General features: G+C 40.8%; 2 protein-coding genes across 3 annotated transcripts; one reads left to right on the forward strand and one right to left on the reverse strand.

Annotated features, from left to right (window-relative positions):
- Positions 1-9: 9 nt before the first annotated feature.
- lrrc40 (leucine rich repeat containing 40) lies at positions 10-18,400 on the reverse strand. 2 transcript variants are annotated; one of them, XM_074636925.1, is made up of 15 exons: positions 18,146-18,400; positions 15,541-15,722; positions 15,148-15,221; positions 14,064-14,193; positions 13,824-13,947; positions 12,604-12,743; positions 9,965-10,137; positions 7,487-7,577; positions 7,247-7,292; positions 5,524-5,626; positions 5,218-5,325; positions 4,114-4,224; positions 2,876-2,953; positions 1,677-1,862; positions 10-462 (listed from the first exon to the last, which is right to left on the reverse strand). In XM_074636925.1, the coding sequence occupies exons 1-15, from the start codon at positions 18,291-18,293 to the stop codon at positions 357-359; spliced, it is 1,800 nt and encodes a 599-aa protein (XP_074493026.1). In that variant the 5' UTR covers positions 18,294-18,400; the 3' UTR covers positions 10-356. The 2 variants fall into 2 exon arrangements, with proteins under 2 accessions (XP_074493026.1, XP_074493027.1); XM_074636926.1 differs by lacking the exons at positions 7,487-7,577; positions 9,965-10,137 and having other exon boundaries at positions 18,146-18,392.
- A 1,317-nt stretch (positions 18,401-19,717) lies between these two features.
- Positions 19,718-22,234, forward strand: smim24 (small integral membrane protein 24). The gene is made up of 3 exons (XM_074636967.1): positions 19,718-19,856; positions 21,355-21,496; positions 21,970-22,234. The coding sequence occupies exons 1-3, from the start codon at positions 19,793-19,795 to the stop codon at positions 22,046-22,048; spliced, it is 285 nt and encodes a 94-aa protein (XP_074493068.1). The 5' UTR covers positions 19,718-19,792; the 3' UTR covers positions 22,049-22,234.
- Positions 22,235-24,219: the final 1,985 nt, after the last annotated feature.

Raw genomic sequence — 24,219 nt, forward strand, 5'->3', positions numbered from 1 at the left:
ACACCACTCCTTAGCAACAACTTTATTAAAAGAAGTGTCGTTTGTCATGTTGTTTTTTTTTCAGTCACACATGTAGGCATCAGTTTGAATCTGATTGTCCAGAAATATCCATCACATCCATCTCAACTTCAGAGGGAAACTTTGGCAACGGTCTGCTTCTCAAAGCAGACTGTATGGTGAATTCCCTATTTTACACGCACACACAAACAGCTGTGGATGTTGAGTTGCAGACTTGTGTAGCATAAAGATAAAAGAACAAACAGATTGTTGGTTGATGCATTTAAATGTTGATTAAAAAAAAAACAAGAAAGGATCTGTGAGCATGGAGGTGGAGCTGTCCGAGCTGAGGTCAGGGCTCATGTAGGTATGCGGCTGCGGAGGTACTCCATCACTGCATCCGTTCCTTTGGCCACGATGGCTGCTCTTGGTGAACGGAAAGGATTCCCCTCCAGACTGAGACACCTGAGGGACAGTACAGATTTTACATTGATTGATTTTGGAGTCCATTTTTCACCAGTTTTAAAAAAAAAAAAAACCTCAAAATAAACACAATTTCCTGTTTTTCTTTTTTTTAAAAGGTGCAGTGTGTAGGATTTGGCGGAATCTAGCGGTGAGGTTGCAGATTGCAACCAACTGAAACTTCTCCCGTGTGCAAAGCGTGTAGGAGAACTACGGTGGCCGACGCGAAAACGTGAATGTCCCTCTCTAGAGCCGGTGTTTAGTTTGTCCGTTTGGGGCTACTGTAGAAACATGGAGGACTCTGTGAAGAGGACCTGCGCCCTATGAAGATATAAACGGCTCATTCTAAACTGACGAAAACACAATTCTTATTTTCAAATGATTATAAACTAAAGAAAACATTACTATTATTAGGGCTGTCAGTTGATTCAAATATTTAATCGCGATTATCGCACACTAAACGCAATTTTTTTTTTAATCTATTTATAAAATGTACCTTAAGGGAGATTTGTCAAGTATTAAATACTCTTATCAACATGGGAGTGGACAAATATGCTGCTTTATGTAAATATGATGCTGCTCAGAGTATCGCAGTGACTGACTCGTCTGCTGACAGCACGGAGCTAAAGAGCTCCGATAACGGAGGTTCCATTGTGTTACATTATGGTGCGTTCAAGCTCTACTCAGTAAATTCGTATTGGGCAATGGAAAATTATAACGCTATCATGATGCGTTCAAATGTAATCTTGTAAAATGTAGTTTTTGGCGAGAAACTATCTACTTCAAATAACTGGATTTATTTGGAGGAGATGTTTTTACACCGATATAATATTGATAATAGAGAGAGAATTATGACCTGTTTAACTTCCCAACACTAACTCTAAGTGGCTTATAATATATAATTAGAACTACTAATGCCAAGAGTTCTTTTTATCAAAGGAAATACTTAAATAAAAATTAGGGCTGTCAATCGATTAAAATATTTAATCGCAAATTAATCAAATTTTTTATCTGTTCAAAATGTAGCTTAAAGGGAGATTTGTCAAGTATTTAATACTCTTGTCAGATTATGATCACATCTCATGATCATAATCTGACTCCTACAGTGTGGCGGACATCACATAACGAAAAACACTGAACACCGGGGGTGTGAGCGGAGACGGCAGCCGGTGGTGAGCTGCAGTGACGGAGCTCAGAGACGACGTACGGGACCGTACCTGAGGCTGGTACACAGGCCCAGTTCAGGAGGGACGTTCATCAGGTCGTTGTTCGACAGATCCAGGGTTGATAGATGGTCCAACTTCATTAGACGACGAGGGTCCACCTCGCGCACCTGGTTGTTACCCAGCAACACCGTCTCCAAGGAAACTATCTGATAGAGGACTTCAGGGAAGGACTTGAACCTGTGATCAGTAAAAAGACTGAGTGGACAAACTGTAGGAGACATTGTAGCTGATTGATTCACTCTAGTTCCGCTAATACTGCTTCCACACATCCTCACTCCTCTGGCCCCCTCCGGTGCTCCTAACGGCATCTGCAAGATTTCACAGACCGGAGGAAAACAAGCAGTAAGAGCTGATCTGAGGTCTGCTGTCCATCTGCCGTCTATGAGAGCCGGCTGTCAATCACTCGCGAACTCCGACCAAACGATCAAACTAGGCAGCGCTGATCAAATATGAATCAATATTCTGTTACGTTAATGCCTATTTCTCTCCTCAAATGTTTTCAGAATCATCTTGTAGTGCACGGTTTAGCTGTAAAATTAGAAAGTTTGTGAGCCAGCCGCCATGTTGAGATCAGTTGAGGAAATACCAAGCACCGCCCACCGGCCGGAGCACAGCCAATAGGAACTCTCTCTCTCTCTGAAATGACCTGTGATTGGTCAAAGTCTCCCGTTATGGGCTAGATTTTATTAAAGTCTGAAAACAGAGCCATGAGGAGGTGCAGAAGTCTAGTTATCTCTCAGAACACTTGAATTACAATATGCTGAAAGGTTATTATGGAATTATTGCCCAATGATGACACAAATATACTGTCTACTGCAGCTTTAATATTCAAGGAAAATGCAGTAGCCTTTCCAAAAGCATGTCTCATTAGTTCTGTAATAAAAAAAATTTGTATTGCCCCTCATGTCTGTTCTGTTATTATTCTATATTAATCATCTATATGTCCCAATAGATCTATTATTGAAGGAGCAGTGTTACTGAATTATCCCTACACATTATGGGACTGTTGATATGCTGTATGTCCTCCATCAGTGTCTCTTCCTCTCATCCCCTTTAGCATAAAATCAATAAATGATTGGTGCTCTTTTTGAGACACCCATCAAATGAAACTGCGCTAGCTAACGTACATGATGAACTTCAGTTCAACTAAACAGGTTCGGAGTTGGACTGGTCCTGAATCAGTGAGTTACCTGTTTTGATTGAGGGTGATGGAGCACAGTTTGGTCAGGTTCTTCATTTCAGATGGTAAATCCGTCAGCTGGTTGTTCCTGAAAGAAAAAGAGGCAGGACAAAGATTATTAACCCCTTCGCTGGAGGCTCTATATCAAAATCCTGTTTCCACACATGTGACCTCTAACACTGCTGGATTATTCTGTCTGATAAAGTATTGGCTTTTTAATTGAATTCTCCGTCATGTCAATGTTTGGTAAAGGCTCCATTTAAAGCAGCAGTGGGTAGAAATGGAGCAAATATGATTAAGAAAAGTTATTTTTATAAAACGGTCACTATATCGTGACAGTAGTACATGAGACAGGTAACCTGAAAAAAAGTCATGTCCTCTGGTACTCCTAACGGCATCTGCAAGATTTCACACACCGGAGGAAAACAACCAATCAGAGCCGAGGTGGAGTCTGCCGTCCAGCTGCCGTCTCTGAGAGTCGGCTGTCAATCACTCACGAACTCCGACCAAACGGTCAAACTAGGCAGCGCTGATCAAATATGAATCAATATTCTGTTACGTTAATGCCTATTTCCCTCCTCAAATGTTTTCAGATTCATCTTGTAGTGCACGGTTTGGCTGTAAAATGAGAAAGTTTGTGACCCGGCAGCCATGTTGGGATCTGTTGAGGAAATACCGAGCACCGCTTGATTTTGATTGGATTTTTTAAAGCCTGAAAACAGAGCCATGAGAAGGTGCAGAAGACCCAATTTAAAGTTGATCTAATCAAATCTGTAGGAGGAGTTCATTAAAGTACACGGCCTATAAAATGCTAAAAATGGGGGGAAAAAAATCACATATTGAATTCAATGTGGCTGACTTCCTGTTGAGTTTTGGGTATACCTCCTAGAGGTTTTTTTGTGCCTCTCCACATGTTACATCTGTCTGCCAAATTTCATACATGTAGCCGAAACCAGAACGAGGGGCTCAATTTTTCCAACTTTCTAGGGGGCGCTAGCGAGCCATTTTGCAACACCCAAGTGCGAGACCATTAAAATATCATATTTTTCACCGCGTCCAAGTGTGCCAAATTTAACAACTTTTTGAGCATGTTAAGGCCCTCAAAAATGCGATTCATTTGAGATAAGAAAAATAATTCCTAGTTTCAATAGGGTCCTCGCGGCCCGACGTCGTCGGTGCTCGGGCCCTAATTACTTCCAATGTTAATACATTGTAAATGTGTGTGTGTGTGTGTGTGTGTGTGTGTACCTGAGGTTGATGTGTGCCAGCTGCAGGAACTTGCAGATGTCAGGAGAACAGCAGGTCAGTCTGTTGAAACCCAGATTGATGTCTGACACTGAGGGTAGGAACTCCACCAGTCTGCGCGCACACACGGGAGATTTTATTAGGGTCGACAAATAAATTTGCAGAATTTCTACCTTATTCTTTTATTTAACATTTTTATCTGCAGTACACCTTTGAGCCACATGAGGGAGCCTGAATGTTCGTATTGTTCTGATAACTGTAGCCTACTAATAACTCTGAAGCTAATATGAAAGGCTAGCGTACATTCTGTTTGTTTAACTGATGAGAGGAAATGAAAAGAATGAGATAGCCTGTTAAAGCTGAAGTAGGCGAGAATGGAGCAAATATGATTAAAAAAAAAGTTATTTCTATAAAACGGTCACTATATTGTGACAGTAGTACATGAAACAGGTAACCTGAAAAAAATCATGTCCCTCTGTGTCCTCCGGTGCTCCTAACGGCATCTGCAAGATTTCACAGACCGGAGGAAAACAAGCAGTAAGAGCTGATCTGAGGTCTGCTGTCCATCTGCCGTCTGCGAGAGCCGGCTGTCAATCACTCATGAACTCCGACCAAACGGTCAAACTAGGCAGCGCTGATCAAATATGAATCAATATTCTGTTACGTTAATGCCTATTTCTCTCCTCAAATGTTTTCAGAATCATCTTGTAGTGCACGGTTTAGCTGTAAAATGAGAAAGTTTGTGACGCAGCCGCCATTGTGAAATCTGGTGAAGGAATGCCAAGTTCTGGTCACATGACCGGAGCACAGCCAATAGGAACGCTCTCTCAATGAAATGACCTGTGATTGGTCAAAGTCTCCCGTCACAGGCTAAAGCCTGAAAACAGAGCCATGAAGAGGAGCAGAAGTCTAGTTTTCTCTCAGAACACTTGAATTACAATATACTGAAAGCATGCCCACTGAATACGCGCAACAGTGTTTCTCCTGTTTGCCCCGCCCGCAAGTTCCCGCTCGGCCGATAGACTCTCAAGGAAAGTTTTACAAATTTAAAACCTCCATGGACCTCACCTGCGCTGTGTGTGTGTGTGTGTGTGTGTGTGTGTGTACCTGGGGGGTATGGCGATCAGCTGGTTCTTGCTGAAGTTAACGGTGGTAACACTCTGATCCGCTGCAGCATCAAACACCTCATCTGGAATATCAGCTGCCTGCTTCTCACTAAACACAAACACACACACACACAAAGTTACTCTGAAATGTATTAATATATACGATATGCAACTTTAAAGTATCATTCCGGTTTGCTACCATTATATTAAGTCCAAGTACAAACAGTAACTGACAAGTATGCATATAATCACCATGCTCTGATGAAGGCGTGTCCCCTAAAGGTTAACACATGAGTGCATCACTAACCTGTAGTCCAATAACTTGAGAGTTTTAATGCTGTGTACATTAACCCTGGCCTGGCTGGGTAACGTCATAGCTGTCGGTCCTTCATCTGCTCTCTCAGGATCCTCTGCAACACACACACACACACATGGAAAATAAAGTTCATTTGGAAACGTTGGGGTTTCATTCTGTTTTGCTGTTCATTTGGTTAATTGGGTGCAAAATGCAGTTACTAAATACAATAGAATCTCTTCATTCTGCAAAACTCTGTTTTACTTAACAATATTGTCTATACATAATCCCTATAATTAATCTGCAATGTTTGATGAATTGTAGAAATGTAATGAATCTTGAAGATTTCTATCCAGGTGGATGAGCAGCATTGAGCACATCACACATAAGGCTGTAAAAGTTAATGAGATAATAACGCGTTAACACAAATTAATTTTAATGCCACTAATTTCTTTAACGCATTGACACAATCGGTCATTCGGAGTGAAGATACTGGCATCATATGAAACTAGAAAACCTCAGGAATCCATTGGTACCAACCATGCCATTGTAACGAGGCTGAATAACGCTCCAAATTTGCGCAAAATGTTGGCGAAGAAAAACTGTCACGGCCATTTCCAAAGGGGTCTCTTGACCTCTGACCTCTGGATATGTGAATGTAAATGGCTTCTATGGGTACCCACGAGTCTCCCCTTTACAGACATGCCCACTTTATGATAATCACATGCAGTTGGGGGCAAGTCATAGTCAAGTCAGCACACTGACACACGACAGCTGTTGTTGCCTGTTGGGCTGCAGTTTGCCATGTTATGATTTGAGCATATTGTTTTTGCTAAATGCAGTACCTGTGAGGGTTTCTGGACAATATCTGTCATTGTTTTGTATTGTTAATTGATTTCCAGTAATAAATACATACATACATTTGCATAAAGCAGCATATTTGTCCACTCCCATGTTGATAAGAGTATTTAATACTTGCCAAATCTCCCTTTAAGGTACATTTTGAACAGATAAAAAATGTGATATGTCTTCAGTGCGAGATAGCAGGTCAATAGTAGATGTCACATAGAAGTGGTGTACATCATCTGAAAGCTGGGAACCTGAAGATTAATTTGAATTGAATAAATTAATAATTGAATAAAATGAATTGTAAAAGTGTATAAGGGTTTAGAACATTATGATATAAGTATATGATGACCATCCTCATGCTCTATTATGTCTCATTAATTGTTGCAGCAATTTTTGTGTCGATACCATTTGTTACACAGATTTAGTGCTAAATTTAACCATTTTTTACTACTCGAGAATTGGTAAAAACAACAATAATCCCTCCAAAATACCACATTAAAACACCAAGACCTTGAGGAACACCGTAGAAAAAGCAATGCTGTGATTTGGGATCAAAAACTTTTGACATTTTGGAGATGCATTTTTCGGCGATTGGATTGTTAATCTACCAAGGAAAGCCATCCATACTCTGAATGCTCTAGGTCTCTAGTTTGTGACTGTAAAGTTTCATGATGCTGTGATTATCCTAGAGGTCACCACAGGCCACAACGTAGTCAATTAGAATCAGAATCAGAAAAAAGGTTGTTGTCCATGGCATGGCAAGGCAACGGAAATGGGTCTGACACGTCTCATGAACAGGTTACAGAGTTTTGATGGAACCGTTTCAGCCCTTTTTAGTTTCAGTGGTGAAAACGTGTTTCAAGTCATCACAAAAAGTGAAGCGTACCTGTAATTCTTCCTCTTAGATATTCCAGAAGCTCATTGGTTCCTTTCTGTGATGAGGACAACAGAAGGAGTGCAAGCAGTTATAAGGCACTACATTACCAACTGATACCACACACACACACACACACACACCTCTAAGTTTAAAATCACTGTAAATCTCTAACACTGTGATTTCAGAGAGTGTTCGTAATGGCTGAACTACCACTGCGTTATCTCCTCTGTGTGTCAGTGTGTCACCTACAGCGAGCAGGTCTCTCCTGATTCCTCTCAGAGGGTTTCCCTCCAACAGCAACACGTTCAGTTTGGGCAGCAGGCTGAGAGAAGCTGGAAGACTGACAGAGAAAGATCCCATTCACATGAAATACCTGAAACTCAGGTGACAACGATGTACTGACAGCAGGGCTGCACGATTCTGGCCAAAATGCTAATCCCGATTATTTTTTTTATCAATATTGAGCTCACGATTATTTATCACGATTACTCAGATTTTAGGGACAAAATATTTTTATTGCAATTTCGCATTTAAAAAAACAGAGCTCTGCTTTCACTTCCATGTTGTGCTACATTCCAACCGTGTTGTTATTATGTTATGTAAGGGATAATGTACAGCGAGCCGGTCACTGTTGTGAAAGAATCCCTGACAAGGCGATGCGAGGGGTGCAGCATCGCCCTGAAGGGGATTCTTTCACAACAATGTCCCACCAGCTTTACATTATCCTGCTTATTACACAGCTGCTTACTGAAGAAATCAATATTTTGACACAAAAATGGTCCGCCAGAGTCCGACAACAGAGCTGCGCCCATAGCAACGGTCTGTTATACAGAAATTACAGACCACAGAATGCTCTGATTGACCAATCAGAATCGAGTATTCAACACAGCCGTGTAATAAAATATTATGATTTTACTTTGGTATAGTCATCTATAGTAGTTATTTGCATAAAAACACACAATTCAAATGATTAGGAAATAAATGATTGTATTTTTATTAGGGCTGTCAGCGTTAACGTAAATTTGTTTTAACGGCACTATTTTCTTTAACGCATTAACGCAATTGATCTTTCGGAGATTGTAGCGGGCACAGAAAACCTAAGGAATCCATTGGTACCAGGTTAAATAACGCACCGAAAGTTTGGCGAGGAAAAACTGTCATGGTCATTTTCAAAGGGGTCCCTTGACCTCTGACCTCCAGATATGTGAATGTAAATGGGTTCTATGGGTACCCACGAGTCTCCCCTTTACAAACACTTTATGATAATCACATGCAGTTTGGGGCAAGTCATAGTCAAGTCAGCACACTGACACATTGACAGCTGTTGTTGCCTGTTGGGCTGCAGTTTGCCATGTTATGATTTGAGCATATTGTTTTATGCTAAATGCAGTACCTGTGAGGGTTTCTGGACAATATCCGTCATTGTTTTGTGTTGTTAATTGATTTCCAATAATAAATATATACATATATATTTGCATAAAGCAGCATATTTGCCCACTCCCATGTTGATAAGAGTATTAAATACTTGACAAATCACCCTTTAAGGTACATTTTGATCAGATAAAAAATGTGATTAATTTGCAATTATTCGCGATTTACTACAGACAATCATGCGTTTAATCGCGATTCAATATTTGAATCGATTGACAGCACTAATATTCATTTAAGTATTTGCTTTGATAAAAAGAAATATTGGCATTAGTAGTTCTAATTATATATTATAAGCTGCTTAGAGTTAGTGTTAGGAAGTTAAACAGGTCATAATTCTCTCTCTATCATCTATTTTATATTGCTTAACTTCTTCAAATAAATCCAGTTGTCCCCTTCAAACAACTGGATTTATTCAAGTTTCTCGCCAAAAACATAATTTTACAAGATTACATTTGAACGCATCATGATAGCGTTATAATTTACCATTGCCCAAAACACATTTTACTGAGTAGAGCTTGAACGCACCACAGTGTAACACAACGGAACCTCCGTTAACGGAGCTTTGTAGCTCCGCGCTGTCAGCAGACGAGTCGGTCACTGTGATACTCTGAGCAGCATCATGGGAATGAATTACAATATAATAAGTCTCTGATTATGTTAGTTGTTCCAGATGTTTTTAAGGTTGTTCCTCCACGGCTTATTTTGGACTTACAGTTGTGACAAATTGCAGCTTTATGTCTTCTTCACTCACACTGAAGAACTTCCACACCGACGACATGTTGTGCGTGTCTGTGACGTTACTGACTTTGCCGCTGTGTGACAACGTAAAACCGTCATGTGGCGGCTGCACACGTGTGTGTGTGTGTGTGACCGGCAAAAATATGTGGACAGATATACGAGACTGCTGAAAACCGGCCGGCTTCAATCGGCTGCTGATTGACGGTTCATCTCTAGCTGTTACTTTAAGAAGCGCTTGATTTATGCAGCAGTTTTCTATGAGCTGAGCACGCGTTTTAAACGTCAATATCGCAGTCGATCGTGTTCATTTAATTGTGGGAAGCCAAAATCGTGATCACGATTAACATTTGATTAATTGTGCAGCCCTGATTGACAGCGTCTATTGATTATATCACTCAACATCCAGAATTTGAATATAGTGCAGGAGTGTGTAAATGTATTCTGATGGCAGAGATTGAGTGTTAGTTAGATTTGTTACAGACTGGATACTTCAATCATGTGTTGAGTTTGGCTCATGGGCAAAAACAGTTAACCGGTGTCACAACGCCGTTGACCTACGTGGTGACATCATTGTTGGTGAGGTCGAGGCGTGTGAGCGTGCTCAGTAAGGTGATCTGTTCAGGGAGGGTTTTGATCTTGTTGTCTCGGAGTTCTAGAAGAGAGATGGCTTTCAGGCACGCCAGCTGCTCCGTCTCCAGTTGCTCAATGCGGTTGTTCCCCACATACAACTCCTACACACACACACACACACACACACACACACAATTAGAATATATTAACATAATTTAAAGGGGAACAACGACCAACATTATTATTAGGGCTGGCAATCGATTAAAATATTTAATCCCAATCAATCACAAATTAATTGCACATTTTTTATCCATTGAAAATGTACCTTAAAGGGAGATTTGTGAAGTATTTCATACTCTTATCAACATGAGAGTGGACAAATATGCTGCTTTATGCATATGTATGTATATATTTATTACTGGAATTCAATTAACAACACAAAACAATGACAGATATTGTCCAGAAACCCTCACAGGTACTGCATTTAGCATAAAACAATATGCTCAAATCATAACATGGCAAAGTGCAGCCCAACAGGCAACAACAGCTGTCAGTGTGTCAGTGTGATGACTTGACTATGACTTGCCCCAAACTGTATGCGATTATCATAAAGTGGGCATGTCTGTACAGGGGAGACTCGTGGGTACCCATAGAACCCATTTACATTCACATATCTTGAGGTCAGAGGTCAAAGGTCCCTAAAATTTAGCCTAACTTTGGAGCGTTATTTAACGTCCTTCGCGACAAGCTAGCATGACATGGTTGATAGCAGTGGATTCCTCAGGTTTTCTAGTTTCATATGATGCCACTCCAGCTTTAAAATTGAGCCCGCTACAACCTCCGAAAGATCAATTGCGTTAATGAAATTAGTGGCGTAAAAACAAATTTGCGTTTATGCGTTATTATCGCGTTAACTTTGACAGCCCTAGTTAATATAATTCTGGAGGCTATATAACATGATGAAAAAAACACTGTAACTTGCTCATGCAGGCGTATATTGCGAGAGCACGCCGGGAAACCACAAGGTGGCAGCGTCATCACGGTAAACAGTTACTGCCTGTCAGCGGTGATATGAATGGAGTAATGGATCGCTCCTTTCCAGTGGACAGCACTTGCATAAACTACAACTACTGGAAAACGAAAGAAGTCAGAAAGGTATGACTCAGTCTGTGTTTATTGTTAACATAAAATAGATTCAGAAAGTGACAGCATGTTTATTCATATTCTATACTCCATTCATATCACCGCTGACGGGCAGTTACTGTTTACCATGATAGCGTTGCCACCTTGGGGTGGCACCGATCAGTCATAACATTATGACCACCTGCCTAATATTGAGTTTGTCCCCCTTTTGCCTGCCAAAACAGCCCTGACCCGTCGAGGCATGGACTCCACTAGACCTCTGAAGGTCTGCTGTGGTATCTGGCACCAAGCCGTCAGTAGCAGATCCTTTAAGTCCTGTAAGTTGCGAGGTGGGGCCTCCGTGGATCGGACTTGTTTGTCCAGCACATCCCACAGATGCTCCATTGGACTGAGATCTGGAGAATTTGGAGGCTGAGTTGACACCTCCAACTTGTTGCCATCCACATGATGTAAAAGAAAACGTGATTCATCAGAGCGGGCCACCTTCTTCCATTGCTCTGTGGTCCAGTTCTGATGCTCGCGACGTGCCCATTGTAGGCGCTTTTGGCGGTGGACAGCATGGTCACCCTGACTGGTCTGTGGCTACGCAGCTCCATACGCAACAAACTGCGATGCACTGTGTGTTCCGACACCTTTCTATCGGAACCAGCATTAACTTTTTCACCAATTTGAGCTGCAGTAGCTCTTCTATTGGATCGGACAAAACGGGCCAGCCTTCGCCACCCACGTGCATCAATGAGCCTCGGGTCTGACCCTGTTGCCGGTTCATCGGTTTTCCTTCTTTGGACCACTTTTGGTAGGTCCTGACCACTGCAGACCGGGAACATCCCACAAGAGCTGCATTTCTGGAGATGCTCTGACCCAGTCGTCTAGACATCACAATCTGGCCCTCGTCAAAGTCCCTCACATCCTTAAACGCTGGCCCATTTTTTCTGCTTCCAACACAAAGTTCAAAATGTTCACTTGCTGTCTAATATATCCCCCCCACTGCCAGGTGCCACGGTAACGAGATAATCAATGTTATTCAGTTCATCTGTCAGTGGTCATAATGTTATGGCTGATCAGTGTATAGCCTCCAGATTAATATTTTTTTTTTTTTTAAATGACTTGTTTCCCATTTTTTTACATAAATTAAACAAACTGAAGAATGTAATTTGAATCATATTTGCATGTAACTTTATTTATTAGACATTACCCATAATGCTCTCGCTCTTATGTAACAAATCTAGTGTAGCATTACAATCACAGCACAGCACAAGCTTTCCCTCTCTTCACTGTGGACGAGCACATTACACAATCCGGTAAATCGATCTAGCCATAGCAGTTCTTTCCTGCACTGTGACAAGAGTGTGTGGTTGAAGCATTAAGTTGTTTAATCTTATTTAGCAGCTGACTAGTAAGCTAGCTAGCTTGCTAAACAGTCAGCATTATCCACACCACGAACCAGCTTTACACCTGGGAGAAACTCATGTTGCTGTGGTTACCTTGAGCTCCGGTGCGAGGACCTTTGGGAGGAGGCGGAGCTGGTTGTGTCTGAGGTAGAGCTGCTCCAGAGCGACCATCTCTGATAGGCTGGCGGGAATGTCAGTCAGCTGGTTGTTGCTGCAGTCCAACAGCTTAACATCTGTGGAATGAAGTCAGAAGTCGGTCAAACAGATACTCTACAGGGCCGTCAGTGTTTCAGAGCTTCTCTGGTCTGGTACCTAACCCAAACCCTAACCCACATTCACACATGTTCTATTACACAGACTTGTGACGGCTATGGAAAGTTAAAGGTCCCATATCGTGCTCATTTTCAGGTTCATACTTGTATTTTGTGTTTCTAATAGAACATGTTTACATGCTGTAATGTTCAAAAAACACATTATTTTCCTCATTCTGTCTGCCTAAATATACCTGTATTTACCCTCTGTCTGAAACGCTCCGTTTGAAACGCTCTATATTAGGGCATTTCAACGAAATTGTGTTGCTAGGCAAGAGCTTGGGTCCATGTTTACTTCCTGTCAGCTGATGTTATTTACGTACACTGCAACAGGAAATAAACTGGGACACATTTAGAATGTTTACATTTAAAACCCTGTAATGATCTAAATATTGTATATTTGTGACATCACAAATGGACAGAAATCCTAACGGCTTGTTTCAAACGCACAATTTGTGCTGGGCTGTGTGTATTTCTCTGTATATTGAGCATTTTGCTAGTTTAACAGTATTTATATAGCACTTAAACCTGCTTAATAATATAAAAGACATGAAAATCTCCCTTTTTACAATATGGGACCTTTAAAGTTACTACTCCTCTTTTGTACAACTCCCAAGTCTCCGGCTCCGTGACTACTTCACTCAGAGCAGCTGTCAATCATGACGTCTCATCCCCTTTTTATAGCATCAAATTGCTAATTAAAACCAAACTTATCAGATGAATAAACACTTGAACAAACATCAGCGTGATAACACCGACCTAAAATGACAGAAACCATCTTTGGGAAAAATATATTTGGTGTGTACTTTGACTTTTTAGTTTGGCCCATGTCCCATCCGCTATCATGTAGGGGGAGGGGCGGCTTTATGAGCTATACTGCAGCCAGCCACAAGGGGGTGATCCAGATGCTTTGGCTGCATTTCTGGGCAGCTGTCATCTCGCCCATCTTTATATACAGTAGGGATGTGACAGTGAGGACATTTTCACACTGGCTGGTCTTACTTGTGAGCTGGGCCAGGCTGTCAGGCAGACAGCTGAGCTTGTTGTGACCCAGGTTCAGGGTCTGCAGACGGGTGAGACGGCCCAGGCTGGAGGGCAGGCCCTTCAGATGGTTGTTGGACAGGTCCTTCAACCAATCACAACAGACAGGACATCTCAGTCAGCCAATCACACAACACGGCAGAAAAAAGCCTGGTGGGAGAACGTAACACACTACAGTACATGCAGTATGTTGTTAGTTACCAGCTGTGTCAGCTTCTCCAGTTGTCCCAGTTCCTCTGGCAGGCTTTCCAGCAGGTTTTGCTGGAGTGAGATGCTACAGAGGTTCTTCAGAGTACACACCTCCACTGGCAGTGATGTCAGCTGGTTTTGACTGGCCACACAGGAGAACACACACATTAGATTTTAGTTATTGTTTGCCTCTCAGTGGTTAGTCCCACTAACACTCCGTCCACACTGGGAACGTCAGGAGCGCGTGGCGTCGCGTGGTGGCTGCGTCGCGTGGTGGCTGTGTCGCGTGGTGGCTGGGTCGCGTGGCAGCTGCGTGATTCACGCGTCGGGTGTTCAGACCAGCTGCGTGTCTGCTGCGTTTCTGCTGCTGCTGTCAGCCCCTTTCTTTCTACATAGTTTGCCTTTCATAATGGCCATTTAATTTCATTATAAATGTCATTTATATTTATTTTAGACAGAGAAAGGTTAAGAAACGTATGGTATTTTGCAAATAATAGTAATAATCCACAATTAAAACCCCGTACTATATTCATTCATGGAACCGTGCAAGTCACTGTATGTTGAACAACACTGTCCTGCCAATATTTCAGAATAAAAGCCTTGTATTAACAATTGAAGGAATTCTGTCCACAGAAAAAAAAACGCGAGGGCTTTTATTTTGAAATGAAAGCAGGAAGTGTTGATTTAAGAACAAGTTTTTACTTTTTTTCATCTATGTAACATATTCTACAGATACAGACATTGAAACTGTAGTAATGTTGCTGGTATGATGTCAATATACAGTCAATAGATCACTTTCACTCTCCGTTGTTGATGTGAACCGGGCAGCTTGCGTCAAAAATAGGCGAGATCTCGAATCAGGAATGATTGGAAGAAGTGCACTATGAAGTAACTCGTTCGAGATACCTAACTCGAGGGCACGACTTAATAAGAAATTCTCCTAGGGGTCTCGGGAGGCTCCGTACAATTCAAAAGCTTGGATACATCCAATATTAGGTCTGCACTGTGTGTGTGTGTGTGTGTGTGTGTGTGTGTGTGTGTGTGTGTGTGTGTGTGTGTGTGTGTGTGTGTGTGTGTGTGGGGGGGGGGGGTGTACTTGAGTCGCAGTTGCTGGAGCTCCTGCAGTTCTCCCAAAGCACTGGGTAAACTTCTCAGCTGGTTGTCATGGAGCTGCCAGAACAAAATGAACATTTGAGTTGAACAGATAGAGTTAATGCTACTGATGTCTCAAGTAACAATAGATGCTACTGTATGTATTTAGTGAGTTCAGTGAGTTAGTGTCTCAGTACATAGCAGGTTCTATAGTTAGAGAATTAAAGAGTGTAGGCCTTTACACGCCGGGGGTGGGTTTTTTCGTGCAATTAATTCGGATGTCAATATATTTTTTTGAACTCTTGTTTTTTTGTCATGAGTACAATGTGTATGTATTACTCAGTGGAGGAGTTCCTGAGTCAGGCTTCCCACTACTGACTGAGTTGGTGTCACTTACATCCAGCGTAGTGAGTGCAGGCAGTAGTCTGATGTCATCAGACAGTTGTGTGAGCTGATTGGATGAGAGCAGCAGTTTGGTGAGGTCAGCCTGTTCCCACCAGCGATCTGACGTTCCGAAGGACACGTTCTGGTGGGCCTCCTCTGGTGTGTCGACGTTAAGACGATACACGTCCTGAGGGACTGAGACACACACACACATTTAGCTGGTTAAAGAGGAACAATTCTGGTTTTCAGTATCATCTTTCTGTCACAGAGCTGCTTTGGTCCAGATCTAGATGGATCTCAACTGAAAGACAAATATGGCGTTCCAGCATCACATCTCTTTATGCATCTGCAGACAAGAAACTATGTCCAACTGAATATACAGAGTTTCGAAACATACCCACCCTTTTGTGATTTGCACACTCTCATGGAAAGTGCTCCTAGCTAAAAAAAACCCAAGTATCCCGATTTGTAGATCTATTTACATGGCATTATATATACACTATACAGCTGTACACCACAAATCATCTTAAAAAAACCTGAGAATCTCAGATGAGATGCAGAGTATACACTTCTGTTCTATCCATTCAAGGCACCAGCTAATGCAATAGGGATGCACCGATACCGATACCGCATCGGATCGGATCGGATATCAGGCCGATATACTGACTCAAGTAGCTGGATCGGGTATCGGTGACAATGGAGCCCATCAATTCAATTCTATGTTTATATACTATATACAGTATAGACTGGAATTTTAATTCCTTATTAAAAAGGCTTGCATTTCAATTGTGATCGCTGTTCATTTTGAAGATTTTTTTTACCAAGTTGCTGGTGTACAATTTATTATTTTAACAATAAAGAACAATTCAATAAATGTATATTTGTTAGGAAAGCAATGTTTAAGTCAAGCCTGATTTTGCTTTACATATAAAAGAATGATCCCAGTCACTTCCACACACTGAAAACGTTGGATCACTGCATCCTTATAATCCAATATAAGATAGTTTGCATAGACTACACTATTCCTACATCAAATTACATTCATTTATTTGACCATTCAGTGTCTTAAACCTGCCCTAAATGCAAATGTGCAGATGGATCCTCCCTAGCCCATCTATTCTGGCATTGCACAAAGAATAATAATATCTGGTGTGACATTTTTCATTTGCACTCAGAAGCATACAAATGTGATCTTTCCACTGACCAAGCAATAGCCATTCTAGGCTTAAACCATTGGCAGCTATAAGGGCATTACAATATAGCATCGCCAAAAAAAAACATTGTGAGCTTGTGGAACAATGATGCAGTACCTGTATTTAAAAGCTGGTTGGTGAACTTACTAGAATGCTTAAAGGTCCCATATCATGCTCATTTTCAGGTTCATACTTGTATTTTGTGTTTCTACTAGAACATGTTTACATGTTGTAATGTTAAAAAATATATATATATATATTTTCCTCTTACTGTCTGCCTGAATATGCCTGTATTCATACTCTGTCTGAAACGCTCAGTTTTAGTGCATTTCAACGGAATTGCATTGCTAGGCAACAGTTTGGGTGAATGTTTATTTCCTGTCAGCTGATGTTATTTACATCCACTGCAACAGGAAATAAACTGGGACACATTGAGAATGTTTACCTTTAAAACAGTGTAATGGTCTAAATACTGTATATTTGTGACATCACAAATAGACAGAAATCCTAATGGCTTGTTTCAAACGCACAATTTTTGAATATGGGCAGTAAGTGTTTCTCCGTATATTGAGCGTTTTGATAGTTTAACAGTATTTATATCTAACTTAAACCTGCTTTATGATATAAAAGACATGAAAATCTCACTTTTTACAATATGGGACCTTTAATATAGAAAAGGATCTGCTAGAATCTGACAGGGAAGCCCAATACTGTTATTAAGATCTGGAAACCCATTCTCACTTATCTTTATCCAAATGACAAAACCTTGGTGCCACCAGACTAGAGCATAAATGAACGTCACCCAGCAGGAGAGGAGGTATGGCCCTGAGGTGTGTGGTATGACAGTCACATTCATTTAATGTAGCATGCAGTACCCAACATCAGCTGATGTCAGTTATAGATCATGTACCATCATGTCTGATGTGGTGTGGCTGAAAGAAAACTGTTCCTAAGAGCATATCTGATCATCATTAGATCAATGTTATACTTCACTTCAATTAACATAACTTTCATAAATCATAAGCATAGCTTAGCTAGATTGGAGGAAAATAATGAAAAACAAGATGAATACACTTCATTCATTTGTCTGTCTCGAACTGTAAACACTGTCATACTCATTTAAATGAATGTCTTTTTCTTTTCGTATTTCACTCCAATCATTTTATCCACGTTTTAGCACTATTTGGACCTTTAATACTTTCAGTGTAACTATGTAACTTAAGCTAGCTAACTGGTGACTGTTACCTTGTGTTAGCCCTAACCCGGACAGGTTTAGCTGGGACTAGTTACCTTGTGTTAGCCCTAACCCGGACAGGTGGAGCTGGGGCTAGTTACCTTGTGTTAGCCCTACCCCGGACAGGTGGAGCTGGGACTAGTTAACTTGTGTTAGCCCTAACCCGGACAGGTGGAGCTGGGACTAGTTACCTTGTGTGAGCCCTCGGCCGGACAGGTTGAGCTGGCCGCTCTTCCTGGCTGCCTTCAGCAGACCGGAAGGGACGGTCGGCTCCGTCGTCGGCTCCGTCCTGAAGCCCGCCAGAGAGTCCACCGGACCCGCTCTTTTAAACCGAGACATTGTCCGTGTGTTCAGTAAAATTGGTCCAACTCTGCGAGTGTTTATCTCTTTACCTCCACACCCAAACTGTCTCCTGCCCGCCAGCAGCAACAACAACACTTCTTCCGCCCAGCATCCTTCAGAATAAAAGTGTTATCTCCTCAATCCAAACAGATTTGCCACAAAATTGCAAACAAATCACATATCTAAAATACTCCTTACGGGCATGCCTTTTACTGTGAATCAAGAAAAAACACGTAAACCCTTGAAATCAGTCACCCATCTACATTAATGGTGACGGATTATAAAATTGCATTTTGCTTGATTTTATTCTGAAGGGCATTTGAACATACCGGAAGTGGTAAACCGGAGTTAGGTCAAAGATCCCCAACAGTGTTATTTTACATTATACGGCATAATAATAATAATAATAATAATACATTTATGTATTTAGCACTTTTCAAAACATATGTTACAAAGTGCTTCACAAGACAAGGAAAGCAGATGAGGTAAAAGTAAAAACAATAAGGTAACTGTTAAAACAGAACATCACAGAACATATCAATAAAAAATTGTTGTAGGATTAACAACATTACATCATTCCTATCAATGCTGCAAAAATGTCAGACAGTGGTAAGGTTATAGCATCCAGCTGTCGGCCCCTGTTGACCCCTCATTTCTCCCATTCTAAGTGCATAGTGCACATGGGCTATGTTGTCTATGTTCTATTATATTGCATTACCCATCCCAGCAAGTTGGGATACTACCCTCTTCCCTTGCATCAGATAATCACACACAAGGACATTACGGGTACAAATGCAGGAGAACCCATCATTTTGGTGTATATTGTGCTTCAGCATATTACCAAACAAACCAAATAATACTGCACAAGGTTGCAATGAATCATATGATCACAAACTGTGGCATAATAAGTCTGGGGTCTTCTTGTGCTCCCTTCGCCCAGTCGGTAATCCGACCTTGTCCAGTATTATTTGCAGCCAAGTCATTTTTAAGTAGCCTAATTATCAAAATTGATGTAAGGAAAGGAAGAGTTGGATCGTGCAGCCCGAGTATTATAAATGTTAATCTTTCACATCTGTTTTGTAGTATATGAGTGTTTTTAGCAGTGTATGTGACCCCAGACCCTCAGTGGGTCAAAGCGTGGAAACTAGTTTGCCTAACCGTAATATGCACTGCTTGGTTTATACAGCCCACACCTGTGGTGTAATACAATGCTCCAGAGTTCAGGTGAACTTCTATGTGTGGTGCTGTGAATTAGAGAGTGTGAACGAACATGCATGCAGTATATGGAACTGGCTGATGAATAACACAGCAGATAACACACACACACACACCCAGATTGCAGATTGTGACAACCTCCCTCTGGACTGTGAACTTTGACTGTAAACTTTGACCACAATTAGAGTTAGGTATGTGTGTGTGTTTCTCAGCAGTCCAGTGGAGCTGAAGGTCCAGTTCTGGTGTACTGTGTTGAGTCAACACGTTCTGGTATATTCAGGATGAATCTGTCTTTTCTTGTGCTGTGTGTGCTACTGTCTGCCTCCAGCTGCTCAGCTAACAAAGGTACAACTTTTTCTATTCTGTTCCATCTCTTGATATATAAATATGGAATTATATGTGTCTGTGTTCCCCATTTAAGTAAGAAACAATGATGGCAGCTAAAATAATGTGTGTTGTTGATCTGGTGTATTAGTACCACTGTTGGCATAAAAAGTATTTTCGTCTCAAAACATTGTTTTCAAAATTATGTAATTTTTTTGTCACAACATTAGAATATGTTCTCGTGAAATGACAACTCCTCTCAAACATGACAGTTTTCCCCCTTTAAATATTTTGACTTCATTACTGTACACACCATTTCACTCAAAATCTGAGCTCATTCTAAAAGTGGCACAAGATCCAGATTCAGAAGAACTCACTGTCCATCGCAATGTGACAAAGGTTTGTCTTCAATGTGGCTCAAAAAAAGAAAAGAAATGCGCTCATCTCAAATATTGGCAGTGCAGTTGTTATTTGCTGTCATATAAATACTACACTATCAGCTCCCACTTTATTACACAGTAATCTATTTAAAATGACCAGTGTGTAGCATTTAGGGAGATCTATTGGCAGAGATGGAATATAATATTAATAAGTATGTTTTCCTTAGTGTATAATCACCCGAAGATAAGAATGGTTGTGTTTTTGTTAGCTTAGAATGAGCTGTTTATATCTACATAGGGAGCGGGTCCTCTTCACGTAGCCGGCCGCCATGTTTCTACAGTAGCCCAGAATGGACAAACCAAACACTGGCTTTAGCAAGAGCCTTTACGTTACCTGAAGGTCACTGTAATTCTTCAACACGGTTGTGAAACTGCGGTAACGTGAGCCACAGAGCGCTCAACTGTTGTACCGCTAGCCGCCGTCTGACTTCCTTTGCTCATAAAGTAGTGTTATTATGGTAAGGATTGCCTCAGAGCGAGGCGTACGGCGTTACCATGGTTTTGCACTCTGCGGCTCACGTTACCGCAGTCTTGGAAAGGGAGGAGTGAGCGGCGGGGTGCTCAGTTGGTTGCAGTCTGCAACCGCACCACTAGATGCCGAAAAATCCTACACACTGTACCTTTAAAGGACCAGTGTGTAGCATTTAGGGGGATCTATTTGCAGAAATCGAATATAATATTAACAAGTGTTTTTTCTTTAGTGTATAATTGCCTGAAAATAAGAATCGTTGTGTTTTCGTTAGCTTAGAATGAGCCGTTTATGTGTACATACGGACAAGTCCTGTTCATGGAGCCGGCCGCCATGTTCTACAGTAGCCCGGAACGGACAAACCAAACCCTGACTCTAGAGAGGGCCATGCACGTTTTCACGTCTTTGCGTCGGCCACCGTAGTTCTCCTACACGCTTGGCAAACGGGAGAAGTTTCAGTTGGTTGCAATCTGTAACCTCACTGCTAGTTGCCGCCAAATTCTACACACTGCACCTTTAAAGTGCAGCAGTCATAGCACCTATCATCACATTTTAGTCTCTTTTGGACTGTGACATGTATGTGTGTGTGTGTGTGTGTGTGTGTGTTTAGGTGTGCGGACTGGCACACGAGTAGCAGCAGGATCTCAGTCAGTGACTCTTCAGCCCTGGTTGGTGGGTTTGACAGCTGTAGTTGGTTTCCTCTTCATCGTCTTCACCATCCTCCTCATTCACAGACTACTGAGGAAGAACAGGTCAGCTACACACACACACACACACACACACACACACACACACACACACAGAGTCTCACACGCGTTCACGAAGGTCTGTGTGATGCAGTTAGTTCAGTTTCCACATTTCACACAGCCCATACTTAAACATAAAACATTGAAAACATCTAGTTGCTGATGTTCAAATCCATTCATTGTGTGGGAAAAAAAGAAAATGGGATGAGATCAGCTCTGATTTGTTGTTTTCCTCCGGTCTGTGAAATCTTGCAGACGCTATTGGGAGCACCGGAGGACACAGAGGCACATGATTTTTTTTCAGATTACCTGTCTCATGCACTACTGTCAGGATATAGTGACTGTTCTATGAAACTAACTTGTTTTAATCATATTTGCTCCAATTCTACGTACTGCAGCTTTAACTCCCTGATAACTGCAGGTAAACAGGTGAAAGGTAAATGACTAATCTGTCTGCTTGTTGTTGTCTTGTGTTGCAGGGAGGATGAAGAGGGCTTGGGTTTTGACAACAAGGCTCTAGAGATGGATGAAGGGGACACTAAACAAACCAGTCTGTAGAAACGCAACCCATCGATTCCAAGTCACCTGCTCAATAAGTGCTCTTTCCACTGAAGGATATGGCTGCTTTAAATTCACTGTTGTCATAAAGAGTTGAACAGGAGTCATTAACAATGTCTCTGTTGATCTTTGTTTTGTTTTTCTTTTAGAGACAGAAATTGAAAAATAAATAAATAGTTAATGCTTTTCATTTTCAATTTTTTAAGACAATTTAAAAAACGTACTTAGGTTTCAGCTGTCAGAAATTGCAAGACATGTCGAATATTTCCATTTCATGGAATGTTACAGTCATAAAATACTTGGAGTCTTGGGTTTGAATGTTTCAGTGCTCATTCAAGAACTGCTCTAGTTTTCTGTCACCACCAGAGGGGTCCATAGCACAGAAGAAGAAGAAGAAATGAAACTGCTCCAGTTACAGAACTGTAGTATTTACCATAATATTTTTTGTGTGTGTGTGTGTTGTGTCCCACTACCAAAACTCACCCCCATTATAAGCTTGTAGTTTTTTCCTCCCATAGATTTATTTGAAACAAGAAATCTATGACCAGATAGACATTTCATAAACAGACAAATTAAAGGAAAAATCGGAATAAATAAGTAACACAATGATGCTTCCATATCAATCAATCAATCAATCAATCAATCAATCAATCAATCAATCAATCAATCAATCAATCAATCACTCATTCAATCAATCAAACTTTATTTATATAGCACCTTTCAAATAAGTCAAATGCAATTCAAAGTGATGGACAGACGATTGACAAAAATGTAGAATGTTAAAAATGGATTTAGAGACTAATGCACACCAAAACAACCAAGATATAAGTTCATTGGATAAGAAAGCAATAAGAGATGGGTATTTAGGATAATAAAAGATAAATTAAATACAAGGAAATAATAATAACAATAAAAATAAAAATAGAAATAAAAGTTACGAAACTACACAAAATGAGCAGATTGTATTAAAATAATAAAATTGTAATAAAATAAAAAAGAATAAAAGAGATAATAACGATCAGCAATAAAATGTTGATTAAATAAAATAGAGTAAAATAAACACTATAATGATGATGCTAAATAAAATAAGTATTAACAATAAAAACCATAAAATTATAAAACTATAAAACACTACATAAAAGCCAGACTAAATAGATGGGTTTTTAGTTTACGTTTAAAAAATATCAATATTTTCAGTTCCTCTCAGTTCCTCTGGAACGTTGTTCCAGCGGCTGAAAGCAGCATCACCAAATACACCATACACATCTATGGAAATTAATGATGCTGTTTATATGACACTGGAGCTCCCTGAATGGTTTGATGAGTGTGAAAATAATGTGAATCATACGCTGTGGCCTCCATGGTCATCGATCTCAACCTAACTGAACACCTGTGGAGGGGATTTTGTGATGCAGTGCTCTCCACCACCATCACATCAGCAAATGAGGGCATAACCGTTGTCGATCCCTCCAGTAAAGCACCACAAAGAATCGATGACAAGAAACACTGAAGCTGTTCTGGAGGCTCACGGTGGAACAACACTTTGTCACTCATCTATTCACTGGCTTAGATTAGCCTACTGCTGCTCGTTGACGGACCGACAGTCATTGCAGCGTCCGCCACCTACCGTCACGGAGTAGCCTATAGATTACAACGCCATGTCTAGATGAACAAAGCAAAACAAAAAGATCTTTATATATGTAGCTTATGTATGCATTTATTTATTCAGCCTATTCATCCTCTAACCTCACCCTGTTCTCGCACAATATTATACACTTTTTAGGCCATTCTATCCTCTTGGCTTTTATCATGATGTATTTACTCTTACTTCCATGTCACCTGCAGTCTGCCTTTCTTCATTCTTCAATTTAAAAGGAAAAATGCAAGGAATTAACAAAAAAACAAAATTGGACCATTTTTGGAATTTGGTTTTCCATTTTTGGTTTAAATGAAAAAACGAACTGCCAGAACGTACACAGACCCCGGCCATATATCCCAAACCAATTAATGGGGAGTGGAAGTGGGTTATATAACCCTCCAACAGCAATTCTGCCTATACCCATGCTACCATATTATTTAGTATGCCAGAAAAAGATTTAGTATGTCTCAATACATAGTACAGATGTTGCTGGTTTCATTTAACAGAATTGCTGACGCGTTACGGTAAAGGG

This window comes from Sebastes fasciatus, chromosome 5 (genome assembly GCF_043250625.1).
Source record: "Sebastes fasciatus isolate fSebFas1 chromosome 5, fSebFas1.pri, whole genome shotgun sequence".
Classification (NCBI taxonomy): Eukaryota; Metazoa; Chordata; class Actinopteri; order Perciformes; family Sebastidae; genus Sebastes; species Sebastes fasciatus.